The sequence below is a fragment of the Hypomesus transpacificus genome, unplaced genomic scaffold, assembly GCF_021917145.1.
Source record: "Hypomesus transpacificus isolate Combined female unplaced genomic scaffold, fHypTra1 scaffold_386, whole genome shotgun sequence".
Lineage (NCBI taxonomy): Eukaryota > Metazoa > Chordata > Actinopteri > Osmeriformes > Osmeridae > Hypomesus > Hypomesus transpacificus.
In genome coordinates this window covers 25,122-41,449 of record NW_025813907.1, presented here as the reverse complement: position 1 = coordinate 41,449, position 16,328 = coordinate 25,122, and the positions used below count along the sequence as shown (strand labels likewise).

The window sequence follows — 16,328 nt, the reverse complement described above, 5'->3', positions numbered from 1 at the left end:
ACCTGACATTGAATCAGCCATTTAAGAATAATGGACACAGTCAGCCATTCATAGACACTCACTAAAATAATGAGAGGTCTTTTTTCACCCTTGTTTAAGAGGAATAAAGACAAACTCATGTGGCTTTGCAAGGCTAGGCTCCACAGAAATTGGAGCATGCAGCTGACTCACAGACGAATACGTCTTTACAATGGCTTGATACTGACTGAACAATTCCAAGGCCTATCATTGTGCTGTTTGACAAAGATGATAAATAGATCTAATATACCGGTCGAATATATAAATTTAAATGTGTGGCAGTTGACTGTTTTTGACGTTTGTTTGTTTGTTTTGTATTTCTTACAATTTAAATAATAATAGATCGTGATATGGTTTTATGATAAAACACATGAAAGGAGAGAAAACATTGCTATGATCTAGCAGCTAACACAATAATGATCCAAAGTAGCCTATTTACTAGGACTAGAAAATGAATTTGATTTCATATAAATATTGGCTGTTGAAGTGTGGATATAGAAGACGAGCTCCAGTGTATTTTATTCTTCTGTTGTTTGTGATTAGTTCCTCTTATGGACATGTATATACGTCTATGGTTCCTCTGACTCTGAGCTCCAGTTGGTCTTCTGTCAAACAGCGCCATCTTGTGGTAGCCACTAAGGCTCACATCGTTATATATTTACATATGTATATGTTATTTGAGCAAATCTATGACATGATATGGGACATGTAATTCGATCAGCTCTTTGGCAACCCAAGAAGTGACAGATTCCTCCTAGATATCTACATTTCAGAGAAAGCGAGAAATACCTACTGAATTATCTCTGAGGGCCGTGAAGCACAAGGTTGGAGAGTCCATACAACATCACATCAGTTAACCAAACCCACTTCGTCAATACAGTGCAGCCTGGACTCCAAATCCCCCCTACGAATAATCTTGTTCTGTAGTTCCTCGTGGACCTTGCACCATTGTAATTTGTAGTACACCATTGTTATTTGCCAGCGATGGGAAGTAACCATAGAAATAACCATAGACTTATATACAGGAAGTGGCCATTCTGGCCAAGTACAAACACTTCCTTACTGTACTTAAATTTGTTTTTCTGACAACGTTTTACCTTCACTATTTAAATTCAAAGAAAAGGTTGAAAAAATTATTTGGAAAAAAGTTTCTAGAGGTTGAAAAATTTGAACAAATGGTTGTTGTTCATATACATATTGTTTAGAAATAGTTAACCATTCCTCATATATTTATATACATATTATTTTATGTCTCTTAAATTGTTGTTCTCTATAAGATTGTGTTTTTTAAGGTTTGTTGTTTCTTAGTTTTTTCTCTGTATTTTTTACTTCGTGCTTACTACTGCTACTACAAAAAAAAACGGAACCACTGAAAAGTAGGCTCACAATCTGTCAGCTGTTGTGTCGCGTGTCTCGCGATATCACCGAAACGCTCTGCTAGCACCTCTGGCAGCCTCCAGTGGGTAAAGGAAAGGGGGGTGAAATAGCATACTAGCTTTCAAGCAAAACCGACACCAAGAATTAACATTTTACCGTAGAAAGAAACTGCTCTTTCAACGGAATAACGTAACGATTGTTACATGATTTATGTTTACACAAGGTGTCTTGTTTGATAGCAACATTAACTGAACCCAAATCGTTTGTGCCAAGTGTGTAAAAGAGCTGTATCTGGCCAAAAATACGAGCAATGGCGTTGAAAAGAATTCAAAAGGTAAGTGTTATTAAATGCCTGTTTCTGCCTCACACTTGCAGTAGCCAGTCTAGCAGACGTAAGGCAGTCGTTGTCACCAGTCTTCTCTTTTAGCTAACCTTACTGCTAGCTTGTGACATTTCATTGAGCAAGCACTTCGCTAGGCTATATTTGTGGCCCCTGGAGGACTTGACAGATAGACAAAGACGTGGAACCAATGGAGGCCTTTTGCTGTTGACGCATTACATGCTAGCAAATATTGCTGTTAGCTTGCTAACGTTATGGTAGATAGCATAGCTATATGGCTTGTCAGAGTTGATCGGCCAGCTATAAGCTAATACATAGCTAACCTTAGCTTAGTATAGCTAAGAAAAGCTAGCTGGCGAGTAACTAGCTAACTAGCGCTGGCTCTGGTATTGATTTCGATAAGCTGACTTGTTTATTTTGCCACCACGCTCTCGTTAAAGTAGCAAGTCATGCAGTTCTGTTTGGACGAGCCAATGAAACAACAATTAGACTATTTATTATATTTCTATATTGGTCATTATGAATGGTTCATCAGGAAGCTGCTGCGCAGGCGTTGCATTATGACAGCTGTTTGCAGGTTGCCAAAAACTCAACTCCAATGTCAATGTTGCCATATATGGAATGGTAAATGGGGCAGTAGAACAGGCGTGTGTATTTATAACAGAATGGATAGTGGTCTTCAAAACAGATATAACATGTATTTCTCCATCAGGTTTTTTAGTTCCCCCCCCCCCCCCCCCCCCCCCCCCACCACCACTACTAAGCTTTGTTCAATACAATTGGCGTCGCACTGAGAGCAGATCAACAAATAACTTTGTAATTGTTTAATTAATTAGGTTATTATCTGTGTGATTTGATATTACAGCATGAACCAATATCTTACCACTACCACTTCTCAGGCCAGTTGGACCATGTTTGTTTTCAGTGTTCCAGTGAGGGCCTGAATGAGTGGGCATATTCAATGTCAAAATTCCAGAGGCCCTCAGTTGTCTGTTTGTCAGGGACAAAAAAACACATCAGTTATGTAAAGCCTTTCCTCCTGCGAACCGTTTTTTACACGTCAACATTCAACACTCATCAAACAATAAGAGCCATGTAACCTAGAAGAGCAGTATTTGTTTGATCAACTATATAGACCAAGGCCACAGGTCTTTTATTAAAGAACATTCTCCAGCTAACGCCACTACGATGTTGTTTTACTGCTGTTTCAGGAACTGACAGATCTGCAGAGAGACCCTCCCGCCCAGTGCTCAGCTGGCCCCGTCGGAGACGACTGTAAGGACCAACACAGCATTTATGCCTAGTTCATAGGGGTGGGGGCGGAAATCGAATCGAGAATCTGTATTGCGATTCAGTCTTCTAGCGATTCCCAAATGTTTTTTTGTAATGTTATATTATGATTTTTTTCGTGAATTGATTTAGAATTGATTCCTGACCCCAAGAATCGAATTGTGAGGTACCAAAAGATTCCCACCCCTTGTAGTTCATGAAGAGAGGTTTTCACTTGGGAGTATTAGTCAGAGCCTCCTCGGGTCGAGCCTGTGTGCTTAGAGAGACCAGCTTGTTCGTTTGTGTGACGAACGATTCAGCTTCAGAGTCTGACGAAGCTGTTTGTTGTGGTTGCAGTTGGGGTCAGCTCTAATGTGCTGTTTTCTTTTTCAGTGTTTCACTGGCAGGCCACAATAATGGGTCCGGTAAGTGGATACCACACATAGTGTCATCACAAGTGTTTATCACATTTGAATGTTCAAATGAATTAGTAACCATTCCCGCTGAACAGATGCAATGATTTTGTTTTTGTTTTTTTTGGGTCCATAGAACGACAGCCCTTACCAAGGAGGGGTTTTCTTTTTGACTATTCATTTCCCCACAGATTATCCCTTCAAACCACCAAAGGTGAGTGAGATTACTCGAGAGATTACAAGAGGATTACAACTCGCATTGGGAAGCTAAAGACAATCTGCAGCTAAAGATGTTATGAAACGCTGATATCTATTGCAGGTAGCGTTCACCACAAAGATCTACCACCCCAACATCAACAGCAATGGAAGTATCTGCTTGGACATACTGAGATCGCAGTGGTCACCTGCCCTTACAGTATCAAAAGGTAAATATCTTTATTTGTAGATTTGTTTCTTCCGTTAAAAAAAAAAGTTGTTTTTTACTCCAGTTGGACTCTGGTTGTATAGATGGATGTGGGGGAGTGGTGAACGTAGCGTTTGCGTGACAGTTGGTCCTTTGCCTCATGGCTGGACCCGAGTTTGCTCAGTGGTACGCTTTTACCCCCGTTCTGTGTATTGTTTTGGTTCTTACGAAGGGTCAAAGAGTTAGTAGGAGCAGTTATCGCAGTGGGAATCTGCGGTTTATGGCGATGGTCAACACCAACCGGTTGTCATAGCAACGGACGAAAGCCATCCTATGCATTGTGTGTAGATGTACCGCGAGTATTCAGTCCCCCTGACAAAATATAAGGATGCATATGGATTGTTTACCTCAGGTGTGCTTTGTCAATCCCACAGAAATGTCTTTGGGTATTTGTCAGTCGAGTCCGGATGCTTCCCGTGTGAGAGATTCGAACTTTGTCTAACGTCCCATTTCGCTCTCCTTCCTTTACAGTCCTCTTGTCAATCTGCTCTCTGCTGTGTGACCCAAACCCAGACGACCCGCTGGTACCAGAGATTGCACACACTTACAAGGCGGACAGGGAAAAGTATGTGTGTCGTTTATGTGCAGGATCAATGTCACTCCCTGCTTGATACAGCTACAGTGCCGGAAGCAGAAAACAAACAAATATATATATATAACCTTTTTTTTTTTTCTCCAGGTACAACAGACTAGCGAGAGAATGGACACAGAAGTATGCAATGTGAGAGTGCCTGGGACATGAAAACTCAAGCAGCAAATAAACCAGTTTATTAACAGAAGGCTAAATGAACAAAAGGGAGGGGGGAGGGAGGGGGGCGAGGGAGGTGGGGGTCGGGGGTCGTCAACACACTGGTCCGAGAAGGAAGAGCTTGAACAAGGAATCGTGCCACCTGGCTGCTACGTGCTAAGCTGCTGCCGTGTGCTACTGGTCTTGACTTGTTGCGGATCTTCTAAGCAGAACCTGAGGAACTGTTCTAAGCACTCGCATACAGAACTGGATACTCCACATCCACACACCCAGACTTAACTATTACTACTACTATTGTGATTCTTCTTCTTACTATTATTATCAGTGTTACTATTCAAACTCTTTATTATTGCGATCACTGTTGTTTATTATCATAATGATATCATTGTGTTACTGAATGCTGAAAGGTTTGGTTGAATAGGGAGAGGGCTATTTCCCCCTCCTTTCAAAGGTACTGTTTGTCCCTCTGGATGTCCTGTATTACTGTATGCTCATGGATTCAGTGGCCTTTCTGTATTATTATCGTAATAATCTCTCAGACGTTAAATGTGCAATTGAGGCATACTGCTCCGCATGGCTGTTAGCAGCAGCGTGGTTCTGTGACTCTACCTAAGTCTGGGGAAGGGCTTTCCTTGTGAAGCTCTCCCGCATCGTCAAAACATAATAATAATAATGTGAAATAATTAAGATGGTTGTTTAATCTTTCCCTATGAGCCAATTTGTTTATTACACTCAGCATCTCTGGAAGTGTTGTAAATGCTGTGAAATTGCAGCGAAACAGCCTAGTGAACCACTTTCAAGGACACCTGCCCTTAGTGGGACTGTCAGGACTAATGGGCACAAGGCCCCAGAGAATGATCTGGAACTTCTGCCACTATACTGATGTTGGCCATGCTAAGATCCACACAGGGCTGCTATAGCTCACCTGTACGAGCTCTGCTACTCCCAGCCATACATACCGGCGGGGCACCGCCGCCGTCTGAAAGCAGTGGCTCAGGTATTTAGCCAAACGAGCCTGTGACGGTGCACTGCAGAGACCCGCGGTGTGAGAGGGAAACCGCCCTCGTCTGCACCTGGAGATGCTGATTTAGACTGCAGTTTTCTTTGGAGACGCAAGTCGAGATGGGTCGTTCATCGTCTTTAGCCCTTTTCCAACTGTTTTTGTCATTATCACAGCTTATTTTACTGTATTACAATTGGAACTGAATGTGAATGTTTTCAACAACAAAAAAATACGCTTTTGTTCATGCTGTGGACAGATACTGCACGTGCTACTGTGGTCTGAATTGAATTTGACATTGGTTATAGTGGGAGTCCTTTTTTTCTGTTAAGACGGGTGTTTGAAGAGACTCTACAAGATAAAAAAAAATTATAGAAATGTTGCAGAACAAAGAGCAGAACTATGAATTTTGATTATTTAAAAAAGAAAAGACAAAAAAAACGTAGAGTAGTTAAGGAGTTTTACTTCTCTTGGTTTCTAGTGATGTTTCACTAAATGTTTCCCATGTTTTTTTAGATGTTTTGGCAATAACTTCAGCCATGGCAGTTGCAAATGCCACACAGCAGATGTCATGAGATGTAATTTTCTTCACCTCAAATTAGTTTTGTCTTGCTCCTATGTTTTTTCCTGCAATGTACACATAGGCAATACTTTCGTAAGCTTGATTTGTTTCTGGGTTTGCAAAATAACAAAAAAACATTTGTATTGTTTTCGACTAATATTAATGGACACCATTGTGATTTGTTAGCCATTGATAATATCAAATTTGAAGCCAACCGCATCCAGTGTAGGAGCTGATGGAATGTTTTGCTTTGTGTCAGTTAAATGTGTTCTGATTCTATTACGCTAAGGGAACTGAGATGTACAGTCTAAAGGGATAAAACAAGACTTTTGGGGCTGACTTGTGATCAATATTGCAACGCTGATTGTAACTTGTAGATTGATTTCTTTAGGATTGTTTACAATGACGTGTTTCGGAATGAAAACTCTACATTTAAAATCTGTAGTAGGCTTCATTCAGGAACCCCAAATGTGAAATAAGATTGTAGATTGTAATATAAAATTACTAAATGGTAGAATCAAAGTTTTGACTTTGGAACCAAATATGTTTCTCAACATTGCTCCATACCCATATATTCATTAAGACACAATGGTCAAACTTTACATAAATGGATGTCCTTTAAAACCTTGTTTAGGATGTAATGGTTTGGTATGTTGGAAAACTATGAATGCTGTTTATCTTCTCTGAACACAGCTGGGTCCTCATGCTGTCAAACCCTTTGGAAATGATTTGCGCAGTAATTCCACTTGAGGAAAAATATTCAAACTTAAGCTTGCTGGTTTCTTCTGTGTAGATTCAACAGTATTGTTTCTTTTGGATATTTATTTATTTATTCGTTAACTGTTAGTCTTCCAGTAGTATGTTTTGAGTGCAATCAGCCTCAGTCCCGTTTAATGCTCATATCGTGAAGGAAATCATGGTGGGATTTAAGACGATGCTATCTAGAACAGTTTCACTCCTCTAGTGTGCTCCTGTTGTAGCTCATGTCAGGCAGCTTGTCATGCACTGGAGTCCTTATCACAGCCATTCACCAGATATCAGGGATTACGTTACATTTCATTTGCCTAACACCTCTGACGAAAATCTTAGCCTTAACCCACATTTTGTACATAAAAAATGAGAACATGTCATGAACTGTATATTGCTATCAGGGCTAGTTTCCCTTGAAAGGGAATTAATTTCATTTTCATCTTTAGAGACATGCAAAGATAATTTAAATGGAACTACTAATTTTTGAAATGTACAGCCTTGCTATCTTGAAACGCAGGACCAGCCTTCTAATATTAATGCATCTGGAAATTGGAAATCTGTATGTGCTTAAGACTTTCTGTCATCATGAACAACTATCCCCCCTTGCATACACTTAAAGTTTGAAAGAAAATAACTATTGAATTGTCAAAACAAATTAATTAATAAAGCTCCTTTTGTTGTAAACTGTTTTTCACTTGATTGTTTATTTTTTTACCAGGGAGATTACATTAAACATTCGTTTTGATCATGTAGATTAGATTCTTACGTACTGCATTGAACGTTCTAGTGAAATTTGAGGTATTTTCCCGTTCATTAGCGTCACGACAGTTATGCTCCCATCCTCACAAGTAAGGAGCACAGTTTTGACTCCGCCCTCGGAAATTCGGGCGAATCAAGCTACAGATTGAAGCGTCCCCAATGGCAAGGGGAGTGGATGCTTGGTTCATGATGTGGCGATCCTCTGCTTCCTGTGTGTGAGATCTCTATCAAAAGTCATTCCAAAGCCTCTCCTCCCGCAGGACGGGTGTATCAAGGCTATATTCAAATTGAACATGGCAGTTAATCTCAGCAAAAACGGGAGCGCCTTGTCAGCAGCATATAAAGAAGTGGTGGATGAGAAATCTGCTACCAACTGGTAAGACGACAGCATGTAAAATTGGCACAAACATTTATTGCATCCGCACGTTCATCTTTGTAGCTTGCTAGTTTCTGTCATTACAGGCAACTCAGCTAGCTAAGCTTAGCTATTCTGTCGCTTGCGATGGTCTATGGGGATATCAGTTCATTTAAGTTATGTAGCGTTAAGCATTGCTACTATGTACGTTTTAGTAGTAAGTGCACGTTTTCTAGTTAAAATATCGGAACTGATGCATGACCCTGGAGGGCTGAGCCGCTATCTAAGCGGCATTTCCTTAGCTATTTTAGCTAGCAGGAAGCTTTGATAAGTTGTGGTCATATACATCTAATGCCACATCTGTTGAAGGCCTATCAAATCAAACATAGTATATCACTAGTAATCTCACTGCATTGTGTACAGAAGACAACAAAAAACAATATACTCAGCCAGTGCTAGCTAGCCATTTTATTAATTTGTGGTAGTTCGGGTTATTGTTGGCCTTTCACATGGTTTTTGTGCCGAAAACTTTTCACACAAGTGTAAAACCAATTTGCAAGTCAGGAAATCAAATAAGCTTCCGACTCCTTTTACAGTAGCTAAGCAACTTCGAAGGAACAAAGCTATGAATATCAGTTCCTCTTGGGGTTCACAGGAAACCTGTTGGTGCCGGTGTTTAAGGCTGACCTGAATTAATTAACCTCCTTGTAAGAGTTTCATAGACAGTGTAAGCAGGCCTCTTTATGTCAAGAACATAATTAATATATTAAACTGTGATTTAAAATAGGATATTATATTACATATTATAAAGATGTATTAAATACTTAACGTTTTTCTCAGACCAATGATTGCTGGTACCTGTGATCGTCTAAATATATTGACAACAGTACAGAATTACACATTTTCACTGAGACAATAATGCTGTAAATATTTCCTACCAGGCTTTTGTCTTACCAGGAAATTAACTCAGTTCTATATTAACTGCCCAGGTATCATAAAGACCAGAGTGCACAAAGGTTAAGCCTCAATGTTAGTTGACTGAAACTGCTCTGACCACACAAGTGCAGTTACACAGCAGAATTGAGCTGCAGTCGTTATACCTTGGCCTGCTTTTTTCCTCTCAGGGCCTTGTTTACTTATGAGGGAAACACTAATGACATCCGGTTGGCTGGCACAGGAGGTAAGTGCCTGGAAGAGCATTGAGTTCCCTCTAAATGCCTTTGTAATCTGCAGTGTTTGCAGGACTTGTCCGTGTTGAATTTGCCTTAATTTGCCCTTTTCAGACGGTGGACTGGATGAACTGGTGGAAGAGCTAAGCAGTGGGAAAATTATGTATGCTTTCACTCGCGTTGAAGATCCAAATTCCGGCCTTCCCAAATATGTCCTCATCAACTGGGTAATTTCAGCACTTTCTTGATATCTCCATCTGTCCACCCTCTCTCAAACTTCGAAACAAAGGCGCTCATGAGTTTTCTTTGTGTGTGTTACAGACTGGAGAAGGTGTGAAAGATGCAAGGAAAGGACTGTGTGCCAATCATGTCAGCTCTATGGCCAATTTTCTCCTGGTAATTATGACACCTATTTCAGTTTTCTGTCACCAGTGTGGAGGCTCGGTCATCATGGTTGGGGCTACCATCATCCCACAGGTTGCGTCAGGTTGAGAGGTTATTGTAGATTGGAGTACTGGTCTCATAGTCCTATAGTCCCAGCTGGGAAATACTTGTAGAATATAATCTGAACAGGCTTTGTATCCTGAAAGCATTGTCTACTTGTGGTCATTTCAAAGTTATCAATAGATAACACATCAACGATGCTATCAATGTTTGCTTGTGTGTTTGTGTTCTTTGTGTGCATACCTGCACACGTGGGTGCTTAAGAGTGTCGTTTCAGTAGCTGAATTGATTTGTGTAACTCCAGGGCGCCCATGTGACGATCAACGCCCGCGCAGAGGACGACGTGGAGCCCGAGGCGATTATGCAAAAGGTTGCCAAGGCATCCGGGGCCAACTACAGCTTCCACAAAGAGTCCAACCGCTTCAGGGATTCCGGCCCTCAGGGCCCCGTGGTATGGAGCTAGCAGACAAGGCACAAGGCCTGGTTCCTCCTCTTTGCTTTTGTTTATTTCCGTTGTATGGATCCGTTGAAGGTTAGGATGAACGGTAAGCGTGATTCTTTGACAGCAGTACGTGTGATCGGAATGATTCAGCCTTAAATTTCAACACGCTTGTTTCTGTACCAAGTGGGTAGTGTTGTGGTTAAGGGCAGTGCCTAGTTAAATGATTGCACAGAGCTGAGAGCTTAGTATAATCAGTGTGAGTTCCTATATTTCTGTTGTGCTGGGTGTTTTGGCAGTCCCCCACTTAGTGACTCATCACTGTAGAATCCAGTGGCTTAGCTTGCTCTCAATGTGATGTGGAGTAGTCTGCTTGCCCAGAGTGTTAACTCAGCACATTGAATCAGAACATGTTATTGCTTGCTTAGCCAACTTTTATTTTCTTATTTTCTTTTTACAAGGGCAGAAAACATGTTTTTGTTGATTGAAAGGCACAGGTGACAACTCGCTGAATGCGGACATAAGACTGTTTAGCAGTTGGATACCCTGCATCTGTATATAATTGAGCATGAAACATTAAATCTGAATCTGTGTAGATAGTAGAGCTGCTGTTAAATGGACATGTCATCTCACAGGGCTCGGTGTACCAGAAGACCAATGCCATGTCCGAAATCAAACGGACGAACAAAGATAATTTCTGGGCCCAGGCTGAGGTAAGACACACCATGGAGAACCTCTCTGAAGAACCTCTCTGGAGAACCTCTCTGTCACCCTCCCACAAGTAGCTCAGTTCCACAGCTCCACAGAACATCAGATCCCTGACTAGAACCTCCCTAAATCCCTAATACCGAAAAACAGTTCAGAACCCTGTGTGTCGTAACAGGGGTACTGGATGGATTGTGACACACACCCAGGGCTAGAGTACAGAGTGACACCTACTGTCGTGTGTGTGTGTGTGTGTGTCCGTGGTCAGAAAGACGAGGAGAAGCGTCGTCAGGAGGAGCGGCGCAAGGCGGACGAGGAGCTGCAGCACCTGGACCGGGAGAGGAAGGACCGTGAGGTGAAGGAGGCAGCACAGAGGGACAAGAGGGACAAGGAGAGGGCCTCCCAGATTGACCAGCAGAAGTAAGAGGCTGAAGCTGAGCTCCCCCTCTCTCTCTCTCCCTCCCTCTCACACACACACACATGGACACACACACACACGGAAACCTGTGCTGCTAAACGTCTCCCACACGCTGTCCTGGGGGGGTGTGTCTGTGTCTCACCTTTTTTGCGTCGGACCGTTTTTTGTTGAAACAGGAAGTACCAGCAGCAACAGGAAGCAGAGAACAGAGACCATGAAAAACAACAATGGGTGAGTTGTTTCTGGCAAGCTTGCGCAGAGATGCCGGCTTCAGATCAGATCTCTCCCCCAAGGCTAGTTATTTAGTGAATGTTAGCGTAGTAGTCACAGGGATTGAATTTGATTCTACTGGCCAATAGACTTCAGTAGTAGCCTAAAGCTAGCCCAGGGGTAGAGTTCACACCGATATGCTCCCTTCACCATCGTTACGGTCTATAGGAGGAGCAGGAGAAAGAGCACCAGGCAGGCCAGAAGAAAGGCTTCAAGCGAGCTGAATCTCTGGAAAAGGCCAACGTGAGTTACCCTGCAGGAATGAAGTCCCCTCTCCGGACCGACTCTTTCTCTCCTCTGGTTTTGTTTTCCCGTTTAACCTTTCACTTCAGTCGACTCCTCTTTTTCTTTTTCAGCTGACTGCTCTCTACTTGTATTTGCTCCATACTTCCTCTTTTCTTATAAATATCTCCAAACATTTCTTTGTAAATTACAGTATCTGTCTATCAAGGGACAGGTTTCATCAGATTCTCTCATTGTGATGCAAGCCTTCCATTGATATCCATTGGCTGCTGCGATGTAGCCCGTGTGTGATTGGCTGAGTCACTGTGTTCCAGGAAGCTGCCTCGGTGATCTCACAGCGTTCCATGAACCCCAGAGAGATGTTCAAGCAGAGAGAGAGGGGCATGCCCCCCAGCAGCTCTGACACCTCGCCCGCCCCAGACAGCCCCCAGCCTGGTAAGCTCTCCCCTACCAAGGAAGATTTGCATTTCATTTTTCAAAATGTTCGCCTCGTGGAACTGTCACGTCCTGTCAGCTCCTGGGCCTGTCTCTCAATCACGACGTCCTAACGCCTCCTCTCACCGCCCCATCTGCAGTGTGTTGTGTTACTCTCTCTGCTGGGTAACCTCTCTGGCCATCTGCTAGCTCTTCTCTGTCCTACTCATGGTCTCTGTCTGTCTGCTTGTCTGCGTTTGTCACTCCATGTCTGTCTGTCTGTCTGTCTGTCTCAGGGCGTTTGAACAGCCCGTTTCTCTCTAAGCCACCTTGCGAGCCCGAACGGTCCAGCTCACCTCGGCGCCAAGCCTCCCCTGCAGGCTCCGCCTCTCCTGTCCCCGCCACAGGTCTGAGTTCTCTCTCACACACGCACGCACACACACACACACACACACATTGAATCACACACACGAAGACACACACACACACATCCAATCACGCGTGTTGCCCGTGACAACTCACTTCCTGTCCGTGCTGAACGCTCCTTGCGGTCTGCCTCTAACCCTCGCCTGCTGCCTTGCCGTCACTCGTTTGTTCCATCAGCGTTGGTTCAGTGTTCCCTGTGAGGGTGTGCAGGCTGGGGCTGTGGGAACGTTGTAGAGTTGTCTGGATCTGTGTGTGTGTGTGTTCTGGCGGTGGCGTCTGGTCCCGTGTGTCACTGTGTCTGTGTGTGTTTGTCATAAGAGCCCAGTGTGGATGAGCAGGCCCCTTGTGAGCTCTCTGAGCAGGAGGTCACACCCCAGGAAGAGTGGCAAGGTGGGACCCACTTCACACACACACAGACACACACACACACACACGTGCACACACTTCATGGTTGGAACACACCGCTACACACAGGATAGAATGCAGAGTGATTGAATGCCCCGTCCCCCTAAATGTCATCACATCTATAAAACCAAACAGCATTTCAGTTTTGTGCCATGGTATTTCTCTGCCCACATTTCTTCCAGTTGTGTCCAGGAGTCGTCACCAGTGTGGACTTGCTGCTGTTCTGCTGCAACATCCTACTCATACCAATTTCACCTTTTCTCGGCTACTAGAGACATACCACCCTCATAAACACCACAATTGGCTGTCTCCAGCCTTCACCTGGTGCTTGTTACTTGGGCCTCCAGAGTTGGTTCAGTGTTCCCTGTGAGGGTGTGCAGGCTGGGCCTGTGGGAACGTTGTAGAGTTGTCTGGATCTGTGTGTGTGTGTGTTCTGGCGGTGGCGTCTGGTCCCGTGTGTCACTGTGTCTGTGTGTGTTTGTCATAAGAGCCCAGTGTGGATGAGCAGGCCCCTTGTGAGCTCGCTGAGCAGGAGGTCACACCCCAGGAAGAGTGGCAAGGTGGGACCCACTTCACACACGCACACACACACACACAGGCACACGCACACACAGGCACACACACACACGTGCACACACTTCATAATTGGAACACACAGTTCCTGAGTAGATCCAAATGCCCTCTCCCCTCCATATCACCTCTATTAACAAAACATCATTTCAGTTTTATACCATGGTCATTTCCCTGCCCACATTTCTTCCAGTTGCATCCGTGAGCCGATTGCTGCGTGGATTTGCCGCTGCTCTGCTGCCACCTGCTGGTCGAGAGAGGCACTGCTCGTGCGCGAGGCTGACTATATTCTTTCCCTTTCAGAGAAGGCGCCAGCAACCAACTTCCAAACCCCTGCTGTGGAGCCAGCTCAGAAACAGCTGTACGAAGAGCCCATTGAGGTAAATATATACCGCGGCATGTGACCTCTTCCTTGTACCGTAAACAGGAAGTGTGTCAAGATGTGTGAAATCCCCCCCCCCCCTCATCGCACCTGCGTCTCTCAGGTGAAGGAACAGGAAACACCTGAGGTGGCGGCGGAGGAAACCACAGGCCGAGAAGTCACTGCCAGGGCGCTGTACGACTACCAGGCCGGTGAGCACCATTACACTCAACCTGAGAGGCATAGCTTAGTGGTTAGAGCATTCGCCTGCAGGTCAGGAGGTCGAAGGTTCAAATTCCCTCTTGTAAGTCGCTTTGGATAACGGCGTCTGCTAAATAAACACATTATAATAATCTACTCATACTATTTCTGTGTCTTTGTCCCTAGCCGATGACACAGAGATTTCCTTCGATCCTGACGACGTCATCACCGGCATCGAGATGATCGACGAGGGCTGGTGGCGTGGATACGGCCCCAACGGCCATTATGGGATGTTCCCGGCCAATTATGTGGAGCTTATGTAAGTTTGGGCCAGACCCCTTCATTCGGTCTGCATAATTGCCCCCCCCCAACCACGACTCCCCAAAGAAGACGAATCCTCCACAGACAGACCACCCCCAGCCACGCAGCAGGACAGAGCTTACCTCGCAGTCAGAAGACCAGAGACACTGTTCCTTCTACATCATGGACCAAGGTATGCAGAATAACCACAGGGCCTTCCAGCCTGGGTCCCTGTTCCAGAACACAATTCCATTCCATTATGTTGTTGATGTCGTGAACAGTTATGATGTCATAGAGGGATCTGTTAGGAGACACGCATGTTGGCTGGTCAGCCCCTGAATTGAATCTCTTACCTTTTAATGTGATGCAGTTATGTTAGCCTTTTATTGATTGGTTCCGCCTAATATTCCATTGTTGTCTTTGATAGCACTATAAGTTAACATTCCTTAAACAGTGAATTTAGTTTTTATTTCAGGTATAAACTATTGTTATTTGTAGCAATTGTCCTGTCGATTTCAGGAACATTTATTTTCATAGCACATGGTACCAACTATGATGTCTTTGCCTTGTTTTTGCCTTTCGTGCTAGAAAAATATTTTTTTTAATGTGTTGGTTTTTGTATAAAGAAATAAGTATGCTTGAACAAAACAAAAAAATAGTGTGGATCATCTGTGAATTTGAAATCATGTGAAAAAATATATATACAATAATATGGTTTTGCAGTTGAACTTGATATTTGAAAGCCAACAGGGGTCTATATTTGCTGTGCTCTGGGTGAATGATCTCTAAAGTAAATGCGTATTGAAAAATTATACCAATGAGGTTCTCTGTGATTTCCATAGTATTTGTTTGTATGCATAACGGTTATTGGATGTTGACCACAACATTTCAGTTGTTCCAAATTACTAAATTTCCAGGGACCAGTTCGTTACACAGTGGAAATATGTTGTCATCGTTTTTGTCTCTTTGTGTTGTTAAGTTGTGATCCACTTCCTGGGTCCATAAGGCTGGGGTTAACAGCTCTGACTAGATTGCAAAGATGCCGGTTGCAAATGAGGGTTGCCAAAGGGGGGTTATTGAACCGGGGGGGGGGGGGGGAAGAATTCTCAGAAATGTGCTGTTTGTTATTTTAATCTGTTTGACATTGTCAGTGTGAAATATCATTAACCATTATGCAAGGCCACTGCTTTTAACAAATTAAATCACTGTCAGTGAAGTTGGTAGGACGTCGTCACTTTAAATGAAAATAAAGGAATTTAAGATTGATTACAAAGGGTCATTGTCACTTCAAAATGCATGTATTACTTGTCATTTTATTTTTTTCAAAGAGTATTCTGTAATGCAAAGACATTCTTCATAATAAATATATGAGTAAGTTGACTTGACTTTTTAACTGGATCTTTCAAAACTATATAAGATTATAAAAATGATGTACTCCAGGTGGCGTTTAGTTTGGATGTTTGACAAGATAAACTTGATTATTTGTAGTGAAAGTTAGGGGACTTTCAATGGCGTTAACTGTAACTCTAATCTCAAACACAAACTTCAGCAATAATATCAACTCGACGTGCAGTTTCCTGGAATAAAGCTATGCGACAGCTGGGGACTTTTACTTAAGGTTTCAGTTTCATAAGAAAGGGTAGATTAAACTTCACCGATCCTTAAGATCATCGTTTATTTTCCCTTAGTACCTTGTTGAGTATATGGAACTTGTAAAATGGAAGCAAAGTCGTACTGTTTCCATGGGTGAAAATCTCATATATACTTTGGGGGGGGAATTACATTTGTATTTTCTCAAGCAATTTTTGAGGGGGGACACCAAAAGTAGTGCTGTAATAAATTATCTACGTTGTAATGTATATTGGGGGGGGACCAATCGTATTTGGCCTAGGATCGGGGAGGGGGGGTC

General features: G+C 43.2%; 2 protein-coding genes across 7 annotated transcripts; both read left to right on the top strand.

The window, feature by feature from the left end:
* The first annotated feature begins 1,448 nt into the window (after positions 1-1,448).
* ube2d4 (ubiquitin-conjugating enzyme E2D 4 (putative)) lies at positions 1,449-6,712 on the top strand. The gene is made up of 7 exons (XM_047016485.1): positions 1,449-1,729; positions 2,947-3,010; positions 3,398-3,429; positions 3,554-3,631; positions 3,737-3,842; positions 4,352-4,445; positions 4,560-6,712. The coding sequence occupies exons 1-7, from the start codon at positions 1,706-1,708 to the stop codon at positions 4,603-4,605; spliced, it is 444 nt and encodes a 147-aa protein (XP_046872441.1). The 5' UTR covers positions 1,449-1,705; the 3' UTR covers positions 4,606-6,712.
* A 1,172-nt stretch (positions 6,713-7,884) lies between these two features.
* Positions 7,885-15,799, top strand: LOC124464575 (drebrin-like protein B). 6 transcript variants are annotated; one of them, XM_047016481.1, is made up of 16 exons: positions 7,892-8,075; positions 9,179-9,234; positions 9,338-9,450; positions 9,545-9,619; positions 9,972-10,118; positions 10,742-10,819; positions 11,080-11,231; positions 11,406-11,460; positions 11,668-11,742; positions 12,057-12,177; positions 12,453-12,563; positions 12,901-12,972; positions 13,476-13,547; positions 13,861-13,937; positions 14,043-14,130; positions 14,306-15,799. In XM_047016481.1, exons 1-16 carry the CDS (start codon positions 7,993-7,995, stop codon positions 14,440-14,442), a joined length of 1,512 nt encoding a protein of 503 aa, XP_046872437.1. In that variant the 5' UTR covers positions 7,892-7,992; the 3' UTR covers positions 14,443-15,799. The 6 variants fall into 6 exon arrangements, 4 of the variants coding, with proteins under 4 accessions (XP_046872437.1, XP_046872438.1, XP_046872439.1 ...); XM_047016482.1 differs by lacking the exon at positions 13,476-13,547; XM_047016483.1 differs by lacking the exon at positions 12,453-12,563 and having other exon boundaries at positions 7,893-8,075.
* Positions 15,800-16,328: the final 529 nt, after the last annotated feature.